The sequence below is a fragment of the Haliaeetus leucocephalus genome, unplaced genomic scaffold, assembly GCF_000737465.1.
Source record: "Haliaeetus leucocephalus isolate CR32 unplaced genomic scaffold, Haliaeetus_leucocephalus-4.0 Scaffold773, whole genome shotgun sequence".
NCBI classification, from domain to species: Eukaryota; Metazoa; Chordata; class Aves; order Accipitriformes; family Accipitridae; genus Haliaeetus; species Haliaeetus leucocephalus.
The window spans coordinates 4,564,287-4,586,397 of NW_010973209.1; the positions used below are offsets into that span (position 1 = coordinate 4,564,287).

The 22,111-nt window shown below is 47.7% G+C and overlaps 1 protein-coding gene across 1 annotated transcript in view; it reads right to left on the bottom strand.

The window, feature by feature from the left end:
• Nucleotides 1-22,111, bottom strand: part of GRIK4 (glutamate receptor, ionotropic, kainate 4) — a 138,082-nt gene that overhangs the window by 54,920 nt on the left and 61,051 nt on the right. The window contains exons 3-6 of the mRNA XM_010581433.1: nucleotides 16,700-16,797; nucleotides 13,083-13,248; nucleotides 6,796-6,974; nucleotides 3,559-3,612 (exon numbers count right to left, since the gene is read on the bottom strand). Coding sequence (XP_010579735.1) covers nucleotides 3,559-3,612; nucleotides 6,796-6,974; nucleotides 13,083-13,248; nucleotides 16,700-16,797 — 497 coding nt within the window. The remainder of the gene's footprint in view (nucleotides 1-3,558; nucleotides 3,613-6,795; nucleotides 6,975-13,082; nucleotides 13,249-16,699; nucleotides 16,798-22,111) is intronic.

The following is a 22,111-nucleotide window of genomic DNA, read 5'->3' on the forward strand; positions in this document are numbered from 1 at the left end:
AGTAATAATTTTAATTGTTTCAATTATTTCCATCTAATCTCCTTGATAAATGTTTTGAAATTTAAACCCAGCCTGAGGTCCATACGTTATATTAAAAAAAAAAAAAGAGAGAGAGAGACAGAGAAAAAAAAGACAAAAACTAACAAGCTACACAGAATTAACAAGCTAAAAGAATTAATTGTAGCACGGGATTTTGGAGGCATCCAACAACCCCTCCTGCTCAGCACTGCTGATTTCAAGGATTTCCAGCACTAGGAGGAACATTTTTTTCAATGCACAACAGCCTGCCTGCAATGCTTTATTTATGCACTGGCATTATTGTTATTATTACTATTATTATGGAGCACACCATCGCCCCCTTACGTGGTCATAAGCTGTGTGGATACACAAAACCCCCGTGCCCTGCTGGGGAGTGGGGAAGGGACGACGAGAGCAGCTCTGAGTTCATCTCGGCACCGCACAAACCAAGGCACAGGGAGCAGTTGGCCACTGGGTCAGCATTTGCCATTAATCATCAGGAAATTTCAGCCCTCCCAGAAGGGTAAGTCCCAGAGCAAGGGAGTTTGTCACCTTGTGGAGATACCAGGAAGAAAATTGGGTCAGACTGAGATTTTCTGCAAGGGGCCTGAGGACAGAAGGGTGCTCAGTTGCCACGAGTACCCCGTACGCAGATGACAGACGTGGGGAAGAAAAATGCAACAGACCTGCTCTGTTCTGCGAGTTTCATTAGGACTCCGGGAAAATTTGTTGAGCTTCTGTTGCTGACAAAAAGCGTCCCTTGAGCTGGCTGAAGGAGGCTGATAATGAATTCGCACGCAGTAAATTAGCCTGTGGATATTTTTACATCAGGCTGCTCGCCTCGGCTCCGATGGAAATGCACTGGGGGCCGAGGACTTCCTCCTCATTTGCTCCCGCAATCTCCTGCCAAAGGCTGGCATCTGTTTTCACGCACCGCTCTGCCTCCCCCTTGAACGGTGGGGAAAGCAATGCTGACGCTATCTGCACTCATCAGGCTGGCTAAGGAGGAGCCGTCACCCCCGAATTGCTCTCCCATGGACCGGCGCCAGGGGAGTTGCAGCAACTTGCCTCCATCTAACACTCCGCAGAGAGAAGAGCTGCGACGCACAACTAGCTGTCGGCTGGGATGTGCTTATTAAATAAAATTAATGCTAGAAGACAGAAACAGAATTCCCCTCTAGTGCCGCAGGGCAGGTGTTTAATTCAGCATTTTATCCCCTTTTCTCTTCTTTTTTTGCCTGAAATATTTTTCCATTTCCAAGCAGCTTAATGCTATACAAACTGTCTATTCCCTTTCTGATGGGTTCTCCCTCCATTTAAAGCCATCTTTTTGCTTGCTCCCCTTGACAGCAGTTCACTATGATTTTTATCTTTTCTATTAGGCAGTGATTGCAAAGCCTCAGAGGGTTCATTAGGAGCTTGATAATCCCTCCAGATTTATTAGTCTAAATTGCTCACTCCCATCTCTCATCCCCATTTAAATATTACTAATTTCCTTAAACATCTCTTCCATCTGCCCAGGTTTTGCCCGATGTCACCTTTCTTTAACGGTCCCTGCCAAAAATCCAGTTAACTCTGCTGAGGGCTGGTCTTTTGGATAAAGTGGTAAAATAGCCTGGGTAAACAGATTAATATCCCGTGAGAGTGAACGGCAACAAAATTCATTTCTCTCTCACCTGCCGTAACTGCATTACACTAGATGAGTGGGTTTCAAAGACAAATTTCACCTCTTAACCTTGAGCAAACGCTTAATCACACCCATGCTCAAAACCAGTCTGGTGGTGGTGGCAGTGGGGAGCTTAATTTTTATATTTCTGTTGTCTGAGCGCCATCCAGGAACACGGACTCCACTGTGCTTGTGATGTGCAAATAGAAATCCCTTACTATGTGCATAGTCCCGGTCCATGGGGTGCACAGCAACTGCTGGGACTGGGGAGGGCAAGTGGAACAAGAAACAGTTGTTGGGACCAGAGGGCAACAGGAAAACTGCTTGCTGGGACTGGCAAATGACTGGAGTGGTTGAGTGCTGTGAGCAGGATCTGATGAAGACAGCCACTGTCCCTTACCAGCTCTACCAGCAGCACCAGCACAGCTATGCTCTAACTGGGGGTGAGAAATCACAAAGCAGCAGCCACTGCCTTAAAACAAGTGACATTCACCTCCCGAGGGTGCAGCTCTTCCCTCAGCGTCCGTCACTGGCTGATCCCCCCCAGGTACACCCCTTCCTTTTGCTTTGCTGCCCGGTGCCGATCGTTTGCATGGGGATAAACAGGAGCAGCGAAGCTTGTTCTTGCTGGACTGCTATTGAGCAAGGTTAGGACCTATGGATCAAGCACTAAGCAGGAATCAGAATGCTATTAGTTCAGGTAGGAAGCTTGTGGGTTTTGTTTTTTTGGTTTGGGTTTGGGGGGTTTTTTTTTGCATTTTTCTCTTTTCTGATGTCTCCTTTCCCTATCCCTTTTCCTTTCTCTGTCCCAGTTGCTCTCTTGGCTTTCAACCCCTCCATTTCCCTCCTTCCCCCTCCTCCTCTCCACTCCAGCTCTCCTGCCTACACATTTGGCTTCATCCGTTCCCGTCTGTCTCCCACCCAAACACAAAGTGTGATTCAGCTCTCGGCTTTCCTGGCACACGCACACCCTGGCATAAATATTAATAGAAATTAGAGAATATGAGTATCATTTGGGGTTGGAAGGCACCTCCACTTAATCATCCAGCCCGTCCTGCCGCACTCAGGTTTCCATCATCCCCACACCAGAATTAATAGGTAGGTATCTGGTCTCCCTGGCGGTAGCATTTCCCCCACGCCACTAAGCAGCCTGTTCAAGAGCTTTGTAGCTGCTGCAAGAGAAGTTTCTCTGATGTTTATTTTGGGTTTCCCCCTGCTGCTGCCTAAGCCCATTACTCCTTGTTTAGCACAGCACTCAGGGATTTAACCGTACGATCCCCCCATTAATGTTATTAGTAGCTATAAAGCCAAATCACCAGGGGCCATGCTGAAGATATGCCCCGCTCTGCCTCTCAACATTTATGGTATCATCCTTCCTTTGTCTTACACAGCTGCTCTCAGAGGGACGGCAGAAAAGCACGGGGCCGTGGTGCCCTCCGCACGCACGCCCCAGTACAGCCCGCCCTTCTCCCGGCACGGAGAACGGGCTCAGGGGCTGACATCTCCAGCGTAACCCTCCTGAGCCCTTGGTCAGGAACCACGCGTCTGCTGGTGCTTCCCAAGGACCTGCACATCTCATCGCACTGCCTCTGGCCGCAACATCTACAAATCCTGCCTTTGGCAGCTGCACGGGATCGATCGGTTCTGCCGGGCACCCGTCGGCTTTCACCTCCCGAAGGCCAGGGCAAGACTTTCCCTGACTGATGCTCAGGTTTGCAGGGGGACACCCCTCCTCGCCTCCCCCTCCCTCCACCGCAGATCCCCCGCTCCGTAAGCACGTGGCTCTTCCCAGCACTCCCACGGGCCAGGGAGATCAGCTCCCATTAACATGACTCTACACGCACACGGGAGAAAAGCCGAGAAAAATGTCTTACCAGATTAGTGAAGATATACGTGTAATAGGCAGACGCCATTCCCAGTTCAGCTGCCTGTGAAGGAGAGGAAAGGAGATTAGACCAGAGCCTGACAATCTTCAATCTCCACTCCAGCAAGGCAGAGACTGGGCCACATTTGCTTTTTCATCCTTATCGCTCCGTGCAAGCGCTGCTCTCTTCCTGCAGGCGGGGAAGGGTGGGACACAGCAACACAGTTTGACCTGTGAAATTAAAGTCTGGGGAACTAATTTTTCAGCAGGACTGAGCCTACCTCCGAGGTCTCCCCTCTGCAACAGCACTGACAAAGCACCTGCACAGGGGCTGCCTGGCAGAGAGAAATGACCCAACGCTGCACGAGCCGCAGCTCCGGAGCCCTGTGAGCATCCCCGCTCCCACTGTGGCACGGCGCAAGATGACATTCGGGGATTTCTGCAGGTGCAGAACCAACAGCAACGGCCCGTACAGACCCTGGCGAGGCGAGGTGGGGTCCCGCAGCCCCAGCCTGAGACCTCCGGAGCCCCTTGGGGTGAGTTGTTCCTCAGCTGTGCAGTGTGTTTGGAGGAAAGCGAGGTTTGCTGAGGTTTGCCGCTTTGTAAATCAATGCTGCTTTTCTCCTGATCAACTACCAACGTCTTTTTTAATATAATGAGGGAAAGCGGCAGTTGAGAAAGCTCAGGGCTTGGTCTCCTTTCACCACAGATGCAGAAAGCAAAGCAGAAAAAGCTCTTCTGGAGTTACAGAAAAAGGACAGTCATCCCAGTGGTGGTTCTCCCACATGTATCAGTCAGATTTGGGCGCCAGTCCCACAGATTAATTAGCATGAATGAAACCTAGTAACTCAGCCTGTTCTCCAGAATTTAGACAGAGTTGCAATGGCCACAGAAATAGAAAAAAGAGGGTAAAAGTGTCTGGAGATGCAGAGAGAAGGACACAGATTTTTCCACGGGATGATCTTTTCTAGAGATCACAGACCAGATCATTGAAGTCCTTTTCCAAAATTCAAAATTCTCAGTCAACAAGGAGTTGGTTGTGGGAACAGATGCTCAGGAAAGTTGGGGATTAATCTGCAGATCCTCCTGCAAGCCTATGTTTCACTGCCAAGCACAGCTGGTCTCAAATAATGCTTCCAGACCTTGGCAAAGAGGTTTTCCCATCACCCCAGACCACACAGAGGAACGGGAGGCAGGGAGGGAAGGCCCAAAGGCAGCATCTCCTTACTTGGTTTTAGTCCCTTTCCATCTCACCCAGAAGCTGGAGGATGGTCACAACAGAAAGCGAGTGAAGGAAAGATACTGAGAAGAGGTGGCTTAGATTGCATGTCTCCCTATTCCTGCCTGTTCTTTACCTATTTCTGCACAAAACCACCATTGCAGCGGGAGCGGACACAGGCAGCAGGGAGAGCTTTGGATGCACACAGAGGACTGACAGTGGCTTAGGTCTGGCTGTGCCCAGCCCTTTGGTTGCACATTTTCACCGTGTCCCTTGCACAGGTAGCAAAATGGACACAGCAAAGTCATTTGACCAAAAGAGCACCAAGACTCCAGAGGAGGCTGCCGACCTGCCTTTCGGCCAGCTCTCCAGACAGCTGCCTCATTTTTAAGCCCTACACAATAAAACCTGGCACCCATTTCCCTCCCTTTTCCCTTCCTGGGGACAGCGATAATGTCAGCTCTCCCTCTGACCCACTTTGAAGTCAGTGCATTTGATTTCAAGGGCAGAAAATCAAAGCGAGCAACAAAGCGCTTCCTGCGAGCATCGCTCCCATCCATTTAACGTGCCCGCTGGCAGGTGGGCAGCCGGGACAGGCTGGTAATCAAGGAAGCAACCATGTGTCTCCAGACCATATGTGGAAGGTAAGAGATGAGAAATTGCAATTTCTGTCGTTGTCCGAGGCCAGGACTGGTCTCCTGAGACAGGTCTGACACAAGGCACTTTCAAACCAATAGTGCATTTTTCTTTTCCGGCTTTTCTTTTTCCCAGCTTTTGGTGACCTGTGGGTGGGGACCAAGGATGTACCTACTTGCTCACCACAACCTCACTCCCTACTCTGGTTGCACCTCTATAAAGAAAATACTTTCCAGCCTCCCAAGGTGCAAGAAGTTGCCAGATCAGAAGCTCATTATTTATTACCTTCCATTCCTACAATCCTCTAGCCGGGAAGACTACATTAGGTTTTTACTGAACTGCTGAAAAATCGTGGCAGTCTCTGACATCTTTATCAGTTGTGGCAGAAGGACGCTCAAGCCGGGAAGGGAGAGTGCGGGTGCCTGAAGATCGCTGCTGTGTGCCTGTGGGAAGTCACTATAGCAACAGAGGAGGGGGACAGCCCTCAGCAGCCAGGCAGCAGGCAACAGGGACCAGGAGAAAAAAAAAAGAAAAAACACACACACCCCCCCCTGCATCGAGGGGACTCAAAAAAACCCCAAACCTGCCTATTTAGAAGTGCCAAATTGCAAGCAGTGGAATAGAAATCTTTGCGGAGGGTAGGTGGGGAGTAACAAAAACAGCTCTAATGGTTTCTGCTGGCTGTCATGAGGGATAAATCTGATACAGTCAAGGCCTCTGAATGACTGACTCCCTGATACCGCAGCCGGGACACCGTGTGTAATGCCTGCACCAACAGCCAAGGGGGGACCCCACTGCTTGGATCCTGCCTCCATTCAGGAAAGTACTTCTTGTTCCTTCCAGGATGTGGGAAACTCTACACAACTTTAGACTCCATCTGGAGCCACTGCTCAATTCTGAAGTAGACTATCAAAACAAATGCTAAAAACTGCAGCAAGAGACCATTTAAAAATAAACACGATTAAAATAAAATCTCGGTTAATAAGATGATAAAAAAAGGAAGGAAAAAGTTAGAAATGTACTTGGAGAAAAAAAGAAAAATCTATTGCACTGATTGACTAATTCAGAGCACTAAGCAGCCCTCCATGACTGTTTGATGGCAACACGAGCCACAAGCACACACCACTTCCAGAAAGCAAACACATCAGCTCAGAGCAATTAAACCATTGCTTCTACAGATACAGTCCTGGAAAGAGAGAGCAAATTATTTTCCCCAGAAACTCTATCAGTGGCAATTCCCCTCTCAGCTGAGACCATTTCCAGTGTTGCTGCAGGAACTTTAACACTCCATTATCACACAACACCTGCACATGCATGCTCATGTACGGCATGCAGTATCTCGTTCAGTGGAAGCAGCAGCATTTACAGCTGTGACACTTAATAGACACTTACCTTCTGCAAAATGGTATGAGACATGGAAGCATTGGCATGTACAATGATGGTAGCTGTTTTGTCATCTCGGATCTCTTTTAGAAGAGGGGTAGGGTCCCGGCTGTCATCTAGCATCCGGACTGAGAGAGTGTCCTTGGAGATGAGGAACTGCCGAAGCAACTTCTCTAGGTTTAAAAGGCCTTCAAATAAAAGAGAGAAAAAACCAGATACCTCTAAGTTTTACACTTGGTTCAAAAAGCAGTTCTCTCATGGCCCGTAGTCATCCCCAGTAGGAAGCAGTTCTGCGTCTATGCACTGCAAAGGAAAGGATTTGGGGTTTCAGCACAGGCTCGCTGCTTGGGCCAACGGGGAATGGGAAATGATGGAGGTACTCCAGCTGTTCTCCAGCCAAAAAGTGGCCCCAAAGGCCTCTTGGCAGGAGATAAGATTGCTGATACAAATTTGCTCAGGAGCCCAGAGTCCAAAAAAGTTCTCCATTATCTTCCTGCATGTGGCATTGTTCTGGTTATCACTGGTTGCTGGAGGATGATCCCTTCTCCTAAGCCTTTGCATTACTAGCTCACAAACCAAGTGCCCTGCAAGGCACAACTTGATACACTTTGGAGATCTTGGAGCATTCTGATGGGGAGCTGCTATCTTCCAAGGGCATCCGTCCCTTGGGATGGAAAGCTCTGCTGAGTGTCAGACAAAGCAGAGATCATTGCAAGAATACAACATTAGGTCTACATTAAAAAATTGTGACAAATGTTGTGAGTATGGTCCCAGCACAGTGCAGAATTGCTTGTGGACTGCGGATTCCTAGAGCAACACGGAAGCCAATAATAAAAAAACCAAACCAGCATATTTGGTGCTTTATGGAGAAATTAGAGAGTAAAGTAGGAAAATGTTTGCAGTCCAGCAGCTCCACCACGGGGCAAGGACCCTGGAGACCCACCTTCCACCTCCACATCAAAGCCCTCCTCCCTCCTTCTGCTTTGCCATCCGCATTTCTGCCTCCCCTGTGCCCCCACCGAGCCCTCCGAGTGCCCCAGCACAGCACAGCCCTCCGCCTCCGCGGCAGCGTCTGGATGTGATCGGACACAGGGAAGAGCCAGGACTCTGGCTACCTCGGCACTCCCCAAGCAGTTTGCAGGACCGGGTCTCCCTTCAGATGGGAGCTGAAGGAAAGAAGTAATAATTAGCGAGCACCCACATGGATAAGTCCCGACTTCCCTGGGCTTGTGCCCTATTGCCTTCAGCACTTCTGACTGAATTTTCTTCCTGCAGCTAGGTCGTTGCAAGGGCTCCTTCCAACACAGCTTCTTTGATGTCTAATAAGACATCAAAGCTCCTGCTGCAGCTTTTCTTAGTCAAGAAAGCAGATTTGATAGAGTCTGTCTCTTCTATCCAGCTGCTGAGTTTCATCAGGAAATAACCTCCTGTCAAGTTTGATTGACCAGAGAGACGACCACATGTAATCATTAGCAAGACACAGACAGCTAGCGTGGTCACACATCCGTCCCTAAGGAAAGACAATCCAAAAAGAAGGGGGAAAGCTGAACTGAAGGAAATCGAAAAGAACAGAACTATCAGCAGAGTCACATCCCAGCTGGCGGAGGGGCAAAACCCATCCTCAAGTCAGAGGTCTACTCTTAACCTAACTGTACTTTTGACTGCATGAAACCGCTCATTCACCAGAAGGTCAGGGGCCAGGGAAGTGATACAATGTGATGTGATTAGTGTTCCAAAGCGCTGCTTTCAAGGACTCCCAGCACTTCACAAAGGTAACAAAGCAGTGCATTAAAAGGGATACATCCAAGATGAGGATGTCTCTCATTCACAGTGAGAGTTTCAGCATGCGAAGTTTGCACTGAACTCTTTACAATGCATTCACCTCTTCCCTTTTCTCCGAGTACAGGTAGGAACTCAGCAAGGGACTACAAAAACAGTCACAGCAAGGACTTCTCTGGATCACTCCAGCTTCTTTTTCTTTCTCACTAGCCAGGGAATTCACTCTGTGTACAGGACACATGGGCTAGACCTCACCTGAATACTATTTTTGTATGCTAGCTCAAGTGAACAGTAAATTTTACCTAAGCCCTCCATTTGATGCCTGTAAGGTTTATTTTCACTTTATTCCACATCTGCAATGGACCAGGCAGGTTGCTGCAAGTAACAGTCCTGAACACACCAAGTTTACTTACAGCTCATCCCAGCAAAATGTGCTGCTGTGAAACTGAGGAAGGTTTTACGAGCACTTCACTAACTTCATAAAAGTCTTGAATTAAAAAAAAAAAGGAAGACATGGGAAATTACCCTTTTTTTCCGCAATGATCTAAATTTCATGGCATTTAACACTGTAGTCTGTGAGAAGCAGGTGTTCAGGAGGAAGAGAGGCAGCTCTAGATGCAGCTCCCTAAGCGCTCACTACCAAGCCTGCACCCAATTTAAGTCAGTGATGAGGGCTGAGCGCGCCTGGCCGCTGATGCCAGGACCCACCATTGCTGCCACTGCAGCCCACGGACTGAAGTCCCCAGGACTATCGCTGAACATCATAAAATACTTCTGCCCTTGGAGAGAGTTCCCAGGCAAACACCACGGTGAAGCAGAGGCTGGCAGCGGGGAGTGCTTGCGCTGCAGTCGGTACCGAGTGTTCCCAGAGATCGCAGCCCCGCAGCACTCAGCTTTAGACAGACCTGAAAGAAAAGGGCAAGCTGCGCTACTCTGCACGCCACCGTGCTGGTGGGAGAAGCCCAGATTTACACCATGACATGAATTTCAAGGGGACAGAAATTCACAGAAGGGTGCGGGAATCTGGAGGGAAATCTTCAGCTGCCCCCTTTGGATGCACCTTTTCTATTTAATATCCTGCAGAAAGAAAATTAGATCCTGCTGCTTAACGCCAAAGGTTGTATATCTCAGCTGTAAGGTAATCTTGCAAACTGGAGAGCATCCCTCTGCCAGCTGCTATGAGTTTGTGATTCGCATCAGAGCCTCAGCTTCCTCTTCATTTTTTCTCTTTGCTGTCTACACCTGCACCTCAGTTGCTGCCTTCTCCTCCAGCCCACAGCTCACCGGGGCACAAGCCCAGGTAAGAAAGCCACCCTGGCCTCTGTGGTGAGAAAGGCAGAGCCCAGCTAAGTTCCTAAAGCACGTCAGGCACAGAAAGGAGGAAGTGGGACCAGGAAAAAAAGGAAGCATTTGATCTCCTCCTGTGGCTCAAGGAAATTATCGTTTCCAGCACGTTAGATCCTACGTGTAGCCTCATCGGGCCTCCCGCTTGCAGTTCCTCTTGCCGCGTGGAGGCAAGTCTCTATTATCTGAAGAGATTCCCCTTTGTTTGATGACGAGAAGATGTGAAATGCTGCTGCTGACAGACTGGCACTTCAGAAGGGTGCTCTGCAGGCTGAACATGAGCAAGGGCTTGTAGACCCCTCCTGGCAACTTTGAAGTACTAAAGTGAGGACCACCGTGCACAGAGAGGCTGCATCAGGCACGTGTTGCTTGAGCAGTCCTATAGGGACCATAGGTACGCACTGAGGCAGGTCAGTGGTTCGAGCTGACCAGTGGGAAGTCCTGACCTTGCTTATGTTATTTTTCCTTTTCTTATGCAAACTTTCGGAGCTGGCAGGAGTAGTCCAGCCCCAAGCTCTCTGCAGATATGGCCTCCTCTCCAGAGTGCCTGGCACACCTTACAGCCTGCTGCCAGGGAACACTGCTGGGAAGCAGGAAAGGCAGGACCTGGAGGCTTTCATGGAGTTCCACATCCCTGTTTACTGCTTTTGCCCATGAGGCTACTGGAGAGGCGACAGCCTCCTTCTCTCTGAGCTCTGCTGACCAAGGCCCAGGGGACCTGCAGTTCTGTTTATGGTTGCACCGGGTTTGCACTGGTGCAATCCTTGACCCTGATGGTTAGGAAGAGAAATGGCGATTCCTATCATCCAGCCTCACTCTTACACCCAACAGCATTGCTTCAAGCTTCTCTCTGTGGCCCTAGGGTATGAACAAGCTTTTTGACCTCAGTGCCTTGGTCTCCCTTCCTAAACACTGGGTGTTATTTCCTCCCCTCTGACAACCAGAGCTTACAGAGTAGCTCCTGTGAAGCCTGTGCACCCCTATATTTTTCTGGGGTTGCCTTTCTGAGTTAAGGTTTCTGTGGAATCACACAAAGCCTTCCATGTTAGGACTTCAGAGCAATTCACAAACTAGCTGATTATTCCACACCGCAGAGAAACTACATCACATAATCTTATTCTATTCACCATTGCATTACACTTAGGTTGGCCTAAGTTCATTGACTTTAAGGGTCATTTTCTGCTTCTGCCAGAAGAAATTACAATCAGTCCCCAGAAGAAGGATGTGACTCCTTACAGTGATAGTATGAGCGTGACAGGATAGGACCCAGGAGTCCCATCACACAGCCTTGTACTTAAACAAAAACAGCTATGACTTTCCCTCCTGGGATCTAAATAATAACATCCCTGAAAACAGCATTTCCCCACTGATGAGCAGACAGCTCATATACTCCCCTTATTTGCCTCCAGGGAACCTTCTGAAAGCCCAAAGTGCCTCAAGTTAGTTGTCTAAGGACTGTGCTTAGGAGCACTGCTTGTCCTAAGGGAAAATAAGGGCTTGTGCTCCTACATGAAGCTGGATTATGCCTTTTCTGCACTCCGTTATAGTCAGAGCGTGTTGTGCTTCAAGCCTAGCTCAGATAAGGTCCTTACTGAGCACAAAGAGCAGGATTCATGAAAGGCACCCATCCTACTGCTTCCCTGGGTCTGGGAAGGACTTGGGTTGCACAGCACATGCTAAATATTGAGTTATTGAGGAATACCAGAGTAAAATAAACTGGATTGATTCAATTAAAAGGGTGTTATTTTAATGCAAGCTATTTGGTTCCCAAAGCTTTATTCCACTTAAATGAAGACTCATATTCATACCAGGCTGCATTCGATGGGAGGCACCGGCATGTAACTGGCGAGAAGGGCAGGGGTGTATGGCAGTGTGCTGATGTGTATATGTGTGCTCCATGCCTGGCAGCAGTGCGAGGACAGAGCTGTGACCATGCTGCATGACAGGTGAGAAAACCTAATTATCGTTTTTTCCTTTTTTTTTTTTTTTTTCCTTTTTGCTTAAGGTTAAGGTTAGACTATGAAAAATTCCAGCACTAGAAGTAATGTAGGAGACCATTTGCATGATTTTAATTGCATAATTTTGGGTCAGGTCCTCTGCTGGGGTAAATCTGAGCATGCTTACTGAAGGCAATTTACTGACTGACATCAGCTGAGGATCTGGTCTCCTCAGGGTACATAAAGCAAAAGACAAAGACGTTCTTATTCCTTCTGTCCCTGTGCAGGAGTTTGCACAACACTGTGTTACATGCACAGCTGGTGGTGTGAAGTTTGCCCAGGGCTAGCTGGAAAGGATGCTGCCTTTCCTTTGTACCTGGCCCCACAGTCAGAGACTGCTAAGCTCTTGCCAGTATGCCCAGAGCTCTCCCTGGATCCATGTGCCTTTTCAAAACCCCTTTTCTAGGCTTGTTTGTATGATAAACTTTAGTGCTAATGGATCTGGCTACAGGACAATAAAAGCAAAATTGGTGTAGCTACTATACACCAGCTACCTACCTACACACTGACCTTAAAAAGCACAGAACACACTTTCCTCCCTCTAACCACTGCGATGCAGAGCCTGCTCCTGCCATGTTAGGAGAGTTATGCAGAGATGAATATGGTCTTGCTGAGGTGAATGCTCCAGCATCCAGATGCACAATTACCAGCAGATGTATGGCTGCAGAGCCCGAGAGGGTGTGCAGTGTGTTGACTATTAATCAAGTCCTGCTTTTAGGCCACAAACTGCACGTGGGTTTGGGAAAGACATATTTCAAAAAGCTTTACTTGCCTAAAATAATCTCCAGAAACAAGCCTAAGCCTTTTTTTTTTTCATTTCAAAAACCCATCTGTGCAAGCAAAACACTCTTCAGATTGTCAAACAGAAGGCAGGCGAATCTCTCTCCATCCCCTTTCCTCCTCTCACAAACACCACAAACACCTCCACGGGGCAACAGGGTGGAAAATCTGCCCCGCAGGTCTCCGCTGCTCCGACCGAGTGCCTGCCTGCTGCCCACAGAAGAGACCCTGTCACCACAAGCAGGAGAGATGAACACCCTGGGATGCAACAGCGAGCCAGCTCTCACACGCTGCCTGTGGGACCTTCTCCAGGAGGCACCAAACAACGCAGAAGGAGACAGAACAGAAGGCACTGGGAGCAGAGGGGCAGCTGAACCCAGCCTGGCAATGACTTACATTCAGCTTTGGCACAGATGAGGCAGGCAGTGGTGCAGTTAAAGAAGTTCAGGATTCCTGCCACGGCCACGCTGATATCGGTGTTGCTGGGATGGAGGTTGAGGGTGGTGAACCGTTGGAGCTGCAGCTTCAGGAACTCCTCTGGTGCCACTTTGAAGTGAGGAACCTAAGCGGGGAGGAGGGGCAAGAAAACATAATTAAAGAGGAAAAAGAAATAAAAACAAGTAAATCTACCATAAAGGACCTTTGGTGTGAAACGCACAGCAGGCAGAAAGTGAAATATCCCAATAAAACTGCAGAAGCATCACTGGAGTGAAGAGAGGAGGGTGGGATTTGTGCAATAGCAGAGGAAAATAATTATCACAGCAACAAGAAGCCACGGGAAGGAGTGGATCAGGAAAAGTCTTGCTGAGCCACTCAGAGAAAGGCAACAGGGGCTGTCATTACAGCACAGGAAACCATTCCGGATGAGTTCAACTTAATTAGCTTGGGCACTAATTGTAGCTGGGCCCACACTTCATTTTGGGCTTGCTGCCTGGGTAAATACGGAGGATGTTTTGCAGACAGGCAGGGAGTTACACAGCCCATGCTGGAGACCCCCTGACTTTGCTGTGTGCTAGACAGATGAAGTGCTGCAAATGCACCTCTGCCTGCAGTACTGATGTGTCGTCAGGTAATTAGGAGAGATGAAGGGATGAACAAGATGACCCTGTGCTGGCAAGGCTCGGGAGAGAGAGGAACAGATGCAGCAGCCAGAAGCTTTGGGCTTTTTTGATCAGCAGAGAGGTAACAGGTGGCCGTACGGCGGGCAAGATCCATCGGGACCGTAACCACGGTCCTAATAACACTGCGCTTGTCATTAATACAGCGCAGCAGGAGGTGGGAGCGGGACGCCGCTTGCCAGGGAATTCGGGGAAGGGGGAGCAGGGGAGCCGCTCGGGGGGACAGCCCGAGGGCTCGCTCTGAGGCAGCTCTGCTGCACACCTCACAGCTTCATGTAGAGGGAATGGGTGGGCAGACAGATCAAGCTCAGACACCGGGGGTTCAGCCAAATAAGGAGTAGGAATATTGCTTTCCTTTTGCCGAGTGAATTATTTGGAAGAGATAGAAGACAGAGAAAGGGAAACATCTGCTTTGGCTTCATTAAAGGAGTGTCAAGTCCTCTTTTCCTCCATTATTAGTCCTTCTGGAAGCTACCATCCCACGCCTCCCATCTCCCTCCTCTTGGGAAAAGCCATTAGTAGCTTGTGATGGCTGCTTTATTGACAGCATAAGGTGTTTGGTTAGCAATAGGAAAGTTAAAGTGTAATAAGCTGCTATCTGCCTTGATTTCACTCTGCAGCCCTCATCCTGGGCCCTGTTAACAGGGAGAGAAGCTGACTGCAAGCAAAAAGCAAATTCCTTTAACCAGAGCAGACAGGGCAGCTCCAGTACAAGCATGCTTATCGCTTTTGGGAGCCTGATGGAGTCTGAGACTTGCTGCAACAACCGCTACTAGAGAAGAGAGAGATGCAGACAGAGGTGAAGGCAGCCACCACCACGGCAGCTCCTGCAAGTGCCCAGAGCTGATCACAGCCCCGGTTCAGACCTCACCTTCAGTCCTGGAGCCCTCCTCTCCTTTCCAAGAGCTATGCCCCAGTGCAATACCCCTTTCTGGAGAGGAGGGAGGGAAATCTTTGGGCCAAAGGCGCTGGAGGGGTAACACAGGAGACACAGATTCATCCCCCTGTTTTATCACAGGCTCCTGGTGAACATCAAGCCAGTCACTTCACCATCTGGTGCCTCGGTGGTAAAATGGGGACACCCTTTCCTTTGCCTGATGGATGGCTGCAAGTACAACAGCTCTGGCTGGGCTGCTGTATTACCTTCAACACAGCAGCACCAACTGATGCTCGTGTGATATAAATCGGAGGGAGTTACTGCAGGTTTACACCACTAGGAGGGCAGCCGAGATCAAGCTTGAGAATCAGATACCTTAGAAGTGCACTAGCACTCACCTTTCATTTCCGAAAAAAATTGAAGAGACTTAGATCAGAGACTCAGACAGAATATGAATTTCAGGGGAAGAATACTTGCAATCTGTTACTGCAGAGTTGCCTTTGCCTGGGATGGAGCACATGTCTGGGACATTTAACCGGAGAAAGCACTACAAAATACTCTCAAGAGACCCATCCTGCTGCAGCCCAAAGCACTAGGTCTAAAAGATCTCTTCCATCTCTTCAACACTTCTGATTCTCAGGGAACAAAGAGCAGCAGTCATTTGTGAATGCAAGTTATTTACAGTGCTCAGTTCCAGACACTCCCCTCCTTGGAGGCTGGGCTCCAGAGAGAGACTGCTAAATGGCTGAGAGATGTTATCTGGCTTTAAAGGGATGAACTATGAGAAGAGAACTCAATTTCTTTTCCCGCGAGCAGAGCCAGATCAGTGTAAAATTGTTCATGGCTTATAAAATATTAAATCAGGCACATAGCCTGGACACAGACAAAAAGGGTTTGCATTGATGGAACAGCAGCAAACAGAAAGGGGTGCAGCTTTCCTAGCATGTCTACAAAGTCACATCACACCCAGGAACTTTGGCCAGGATGTGCGTCCGCCAGGGCAAGCTTTGGGTTTTGCACCCCTCAGTCAGTAAGGACGTGGTTCTCATCGGCGTTGCGTGTGAGGGAAGATGAACTGAAAGGTCACACAGACAAAAACAAGGACAGGGGAGGCAGAAAAGAGAGAGAAAATGGAAAAGGAAGAAGCTGCAAGAATATGTGCATTAGGAGAAGGGGTGATAAACCAAGCTGTCAACTCTGATCGTTAGAAGCCAGAGCAGATCATGGGAAGGACGATATAGCAGATGACTACAGTAAGTCATCTTTGCCAAGGATGTCCTGAAGTACCATAAGCAGGTACCTCACTGCCCCTGTCTAATGGAAGTAACATCCCTGCTCTGCCTTGCAGCTGGGACACGAGGACAGAATACACTGGGGATGATGAGGCATGTGGATATCAGCTGGAGAAGGTTTGGGGAGCACGGGTGGAAAGGAGAGGCGTGCGTACACAGAAATGATGACTGAGAAACAGAGCACCAGACTTGAACACGAAGTGCAAGAGGCAGACCCAGGCAAGGGAGAAGGCAGCGTAAGGCAGAGCTGGAAGCTGCAGCAAGCTGTGTGGCTGTGGCTGGGACTTGGCATAGACACGAGAGTCTCAAATGAAACCCTTCATGGCTGCAGAAAGCATGGGATCTGTACAGAAGGCATTGCTGCTCAGTATAGTGGTAAATTAAAAACCTAATCCGTACTTACTAAAATCACCAGCAAAACACCGTGTTCCCAGGGACTCTGGGCACCAGTCAGCAGCCAGCGGGAAGCACTGCTGTGATCAGAGCCCACTGAGAGCATCTTCAGTTTGAAGGACAACGTGCAGAAGGCGGGGCGGGGGAACGGGTCAGGATTTCTGCAGTGCCCCTTACCCACAGCGGGTGACTCCGCTCTTGCCCCAGGCCTGCCATAAACCACCGGGAGGAAGAAGCCCGGGCTCCTGCTTTACCATGGGCGTGAGGGCACTGGAGCCAAGTCAGTCAGCGCAAGAGCACAGACTTACTCCAACACAGAACTTTTCCACTTACCTCTTTCTCCCCACAGATATTGCTGATAATAGAGCTTGAGGCTGGGCTTGAAGAAGGTCCCAGGACGCCCACCACTCCTTTTGGGAGAATCTGGCACACTGTGGGCACCAGAGAGAGGAAACATGCATTAGACTTCATCCTCAGTTTCCAGCAGGCAATCACGCTTACAGTACCTGTTGCACCTTACTAAGGACACAGTATCATCTTCTTCACACAACATACCCCCTGCCATTTATGTCCCCCAAAATCCCTCCATTCCCCCTGAAGCACTGTCACCCTGCTTGTGACACCCTCCTCTCTGTCTTTGCCCAGCCTTTCTAAATCCCACCTGAACTCTCCCCAGATTCCCAGTATCCCCATCCCCGACTCAGAACTGGGGTCTCTCTCTTATAACATCCCTTTTCAGCCCCATCTGCTATTCTCCAAGATAAAACATTAACTAAAGTTTATGGAAGATACTAAATACAGCAGTGACCTAGCTTCAAAGCATCATCTAGTAGCAAACTTGTATGAATTTCTTCCATCACCCTCTGCACAGCTCAGTGGTAATAATAAGGATCGTATCACTGTTTTTCATTTGTTTTGTTCTGGGGTTTTTTTTCTGGCAGTAGTTAATCTTCTGGCTCCATGCCACCAAGGTTAGCAGAAAAATAAAAAGACCCTGACAAAATGAAGAAGTTAAATCTCTTCCCTCAAGCTTCCCGGGTTAAACTGCAACCTTTTGTCCTTTTAATTCACAGCACAAATTTAGCCAAATGGCACTCCGAGGACTACCCCAGCTGGTGCCACCTCCCCACTGCCATCCCAATCAACCATGTCACTCAGAAACGCTCCTCCAGAGCAGCTTGCGCAGGCAAAGCCTCGCGAACAGAAGGCAAGAGCCCCTCGTGCCTGAATCCCTGGACTCCAAAAGGCTTGTCTGAACATGTGCTGGCCACGGCTTATTCTGAAATACCAAACCTGCCTCAGCATCACCACGCACTCGGCTCCTTTCTCCCTGGACAGACAAAGCCACATTTGCTCAACTGGCATCAAGTGACTGCTTTCTGAAGAAAGAGGATACCACAGGGGAGAAAGGAGACACCGCAAGGACTTATCAGTTCTGGCAAGAGCAAGCTCACAACATTTTCATATGTAAAAACTAAACCCCCGTATCACAAAGCAGAGATTTTAAAGATAGTGCCTCTTCAGTATCAAATGGCTGGTCTGTTGCAGAGCACCATCCTCACTGCGGGTCCCTGGCCTACATGTCAGACAAGCTTTTGTGATGGTTGTAAAAAGTTATCTAGATTCAGCGGCTGGAAAAAGGAGCTAGAAAAATTCAAACCAGAACATATTTTTTGTAGTGAAGGGAATTCATCATCAAAACTGTCGTACTACAGATCAGAGCAGTTTTTCTATCAACTTCAAGTCTTTAAATCAAGGCTGGATATAAAACAAGAGCCTATACTGCGCTTGGGGTTTTTTTTAGAACAGTGAGCTATGGGGCCGAGGGTAGCATTCAGCAAATGAACATCTACAGTCCATTTTCTGCAGAAGATAAGATCAGCTCATCAAGGTGGTCATCTCTAGCCTTAGACTTCATAAGTCTCCATAGCCTCATGAGTGGAATATAAGGCCAAAAGCTGAGGACTTAGGTAGTCACTTTGGGGAACTGGTTTTACTTCTCTCCAAGTGCTACTTGAAGGAAAAATTCCATATTCTACTAGGTCCCTACACATACTGATTGCTCTGATTTCTTACAGAAAGTGCCGATGATATACAAACATCTTCTCTTGGGCTTTCCTTCCTTCCATGCTCTCTCACCCTCCACCACCTTGATCTGCTACAGAACGAGTGATATTTTTCTGCGGCATCTTCAAAGGAATCCAGTACTTGCTTTTCTTCTGTGCTTAAAAATTTAGAGGCACTTACATGTCTTCAGAAGATCCTTTTAAATAAGAGCACCATCAATTTGAAAACCCCGCATGCTATCTCAGCGGCACTCGTCAGTCCCTCTCAGCTGCAGCAACCCTTTGGGTGCTCTGCAATTCAGCACCTAGGAAGAAAGAGCTGCTCCAAGTCCTCTTTATCCACAGGTCATTAGGGCAAAAGTCCTGAGGGGGAATTTTGTTGTGCACATAGGGAAAAGTTTGGTGAACGCTTTTCTTCATATCTCTGGTATCGAGAACAAAAAGTGGGTTAAGTAGTCATAGCAACAGAGTTGCAACAACTATCAGATGAAAAAGACCTGGCTTATCACTCCAAGGGTGAAACATCCAGTAAAATTAAAGGAAAACGAATGGAAACAAAGCCGAGGTGCCTGAGGCAAAGGTTTTGACCACATTTGGAAAGCTGCTTCTCTTGTAATCCAAACACATTTCCTATTGCAGAACATTACCTGATGCTGTTAGTCTCTACAGAGAGAAAAAAGGCTCAACCCTGCTACCATCGTGGGCACTGTGGATTCAGACAAGCACTAGCAGGGACGTAGAAATGTCAGCCCTGTATCAAAAATTCACCCCCGATAACAGTACAGACTATAACCACAGGTACTGGCGTAGCCCCGGCCACTCAAGTCTCTTCATACTTCATCACACGGGCGCCATGTAAGCTACTGTACAGGACACATTTTTGATTGGTGCAAACCCAGTTACCTCTGCCCAAGATCATGTCCAATTTTTATGTTTTTTAGAATTCAGAACCTCAAGAAATATGGGACATTGAAATGACAACATGTTAAAAACCTCTTTATCGTGAGGTGGGACCTGGGTACTACTGATCATCCTTGACTTGATGGCCTGAGATGTCCCAAACCTCCTATTCCAGCCATTTTTACGGACTGCCTGCACTCAGCTGTTCTAAGTTGACATCCTTGAGGACAGTAGGACAGAAAAACAAGAAACAGGCTTAGCAAACAGATTTCTTAACAACACTCTTAAAATGCATACGTCCTTGAAAAGCAAACATCCTAGGGTACACCCTGCTCTGCTGGGACTTGCACTGGTTTAGGCAGGACAGGATCCTTCCTGCCATCACTTGGGGGCAGCTTCTTGGAGGTGCGAACTGATGATTGCTGCCTTTCTACTTCTACGTGGACCTCCCTGCCTCCGCTGCTTGTGCAGCTCAGGTGTCCCGTTGTGGTACCTCCATCTGCACAGTTATGGGCTTTGCCCAGAAGCTGGGAGTGGGGTCAGAGTCTCCTGTCTCCCTCCCAGCACAGGTTACAGTCCAGAGCTAGGAGGTGGCCCTCAGGCAATCTCAGGCGTGTGTTCAGCGTGCAATGCAAAACAGTGACCCTCCTTTCATACTAGCAGGTCTGTCCTGCCACTTAAGCAAGAAAGGGCTGTGTTCACTAGTATATTTGGGAATTAAGTACAGGTCTAGACCCTCAGGAAACAGCAAGATAGGTTTTAAAGGAAGATGGAAATATGTGCTTATTTTGGAACGTAAAAAAGCACAACAAATGAGTAGCTCTTGCATTATATATGTATGTACATCCACTTAGTCATGGTCATATAGTGCCTCTCACCTCCTGGGATCTCAGGGCACTTGGCAAGCATCTCCGTCAACTCTCCCTGTTCAGAGCACGGCTGAAAGCACTCCGGTGAGAGCATCCACTCTCGGTGCAGAACACAGCATCTCTTTCAGTGCAGATACCTGATACAAGGGTTTCCAACATCATGCAAAGAAGACTCCTGCCTCTAATTGAAAATAAATGAGCAGGGAAGGTATGCAATTACCTCAACATTTCCACGATTGCAAAACATGTCAGAGGATCTTGAATGACAGGGACTGGTCAGAATGGGATTCTCATACAGAAAACACCAAGTACTTAAACAGATGGCGTTATAGAGTGCATCCTGCACCATGGCTACAAGACTGCTCCCTGCAGCATCCTTTATGCTTCTCAACAGGAACACGCAACCAGAGCAGGCTTAAACATGAAATCCAACAGGATCACAAAAATGGTGGGACAGTTAATAGCACATTTGAGTCAACGTCACTGAATGGATGTATCAAGCGCTTTGAAATATTGGTGCGAATCAATAAAAATTAAAAATCCTTCAGTAGCTCACTCACTCTGACTGCCCTGAGATGTTTGGATTAACAACAAAGAGGTGCTTAAAAGACTGACGAGACGACAGGGGACAGGGTGACAAGAAGAAAATCTGTCCCTCCCTGGACATCAAAAGGAATAAGGTGTTTTAGAAAAAGACATGATTAAACAAGTCATTTTGGGTCTCCATAAAAAGAGTTGAAACATCAATCACAAAGAGACAACAGGCTTTACTTAGAAGAGCAAAAAAAGCTCTATCCATAACCTTTCACTGCAAACTCATTTCAAAACACAGGACTTTACAGATGTTGCATACAGGAACAGCCAGTGTTTGTCTTCATTCATATATAAAGCTGAAACTGCAAACCATGCATGAATGTGATTAAGACTGACTCATATTTTACCTGCTATAGCAATTGTGATTTTGTGGCCCCCTAACAGTAAGATGCCTGAGTCAGTCAGGAGGAAAAAAACAAAGAAAGATAGCTCAACTCTAAAATAAAAAACTAACTCTCAAAAAGTCTTTCTTTTCTTGAAGCACTAACTGTACACAGAATATCACTGATGGGGTGTAATCACAGCATTCCTAGATCAGTCGACTAAGCATGCTAGCTGTGATATTTAAGGGGGATTCAAAGGGCGTGAAATTTGAGAACAGTATTAAACAGATGTATAACAGCTTTGCAGTCATAGGTTAAAACATCTAAACTGCCTTTATTAATATTACGTGTGATAACAAATATCAGTGCCGTATTAAAGCTGAGAAGTCAGACATTTGAAAGCCATGAAAGCCTTGAAATTTAAGTTAAAGGATCTGATTCTCCTCTGCCACCAGTATAAATCGAGAATAACTTCAGTGACATTAATAGCAGAGCCATGCAGAATCCAGATTTTTCCTTTTGTAAGAAATGCTTCAAGACATTTTTCACTCTTTAGAAAAGGCAAATAACATATTGCAAAATTATGTGAATACTCACTTCACCAAAATCAAATCAGTTTGCTCCGATTTCTTTTTACATTCTATAAGTCAAAGTAAAGAAAACAAAGAAAATCACCCCGAGGTGAAAATTTGAAATGGAAGATTGCCTCTTCCTCACTTATCCCATTTCCATATTCTCCCCAAACACCACATTTGCTGAAATCAACAATTTCTTGCATAATACTTCATTCTCAGCAAATTAGTATTCTTCTGCTTGAAAAACATTCCAACAGAGTAATTTCCGAGCAGTGTTACAGGGGGGCAAGCAAGCAAGAAATCCCGCTCACCATCTTTACTGCAGCTCTGGGGTCACTTGACAATCGAGCCTGTTTCCCAAGCAAAGTTAAATAACAGAAACACTGCTACATGCAGAAGATTTACGAGAATGGAAAAA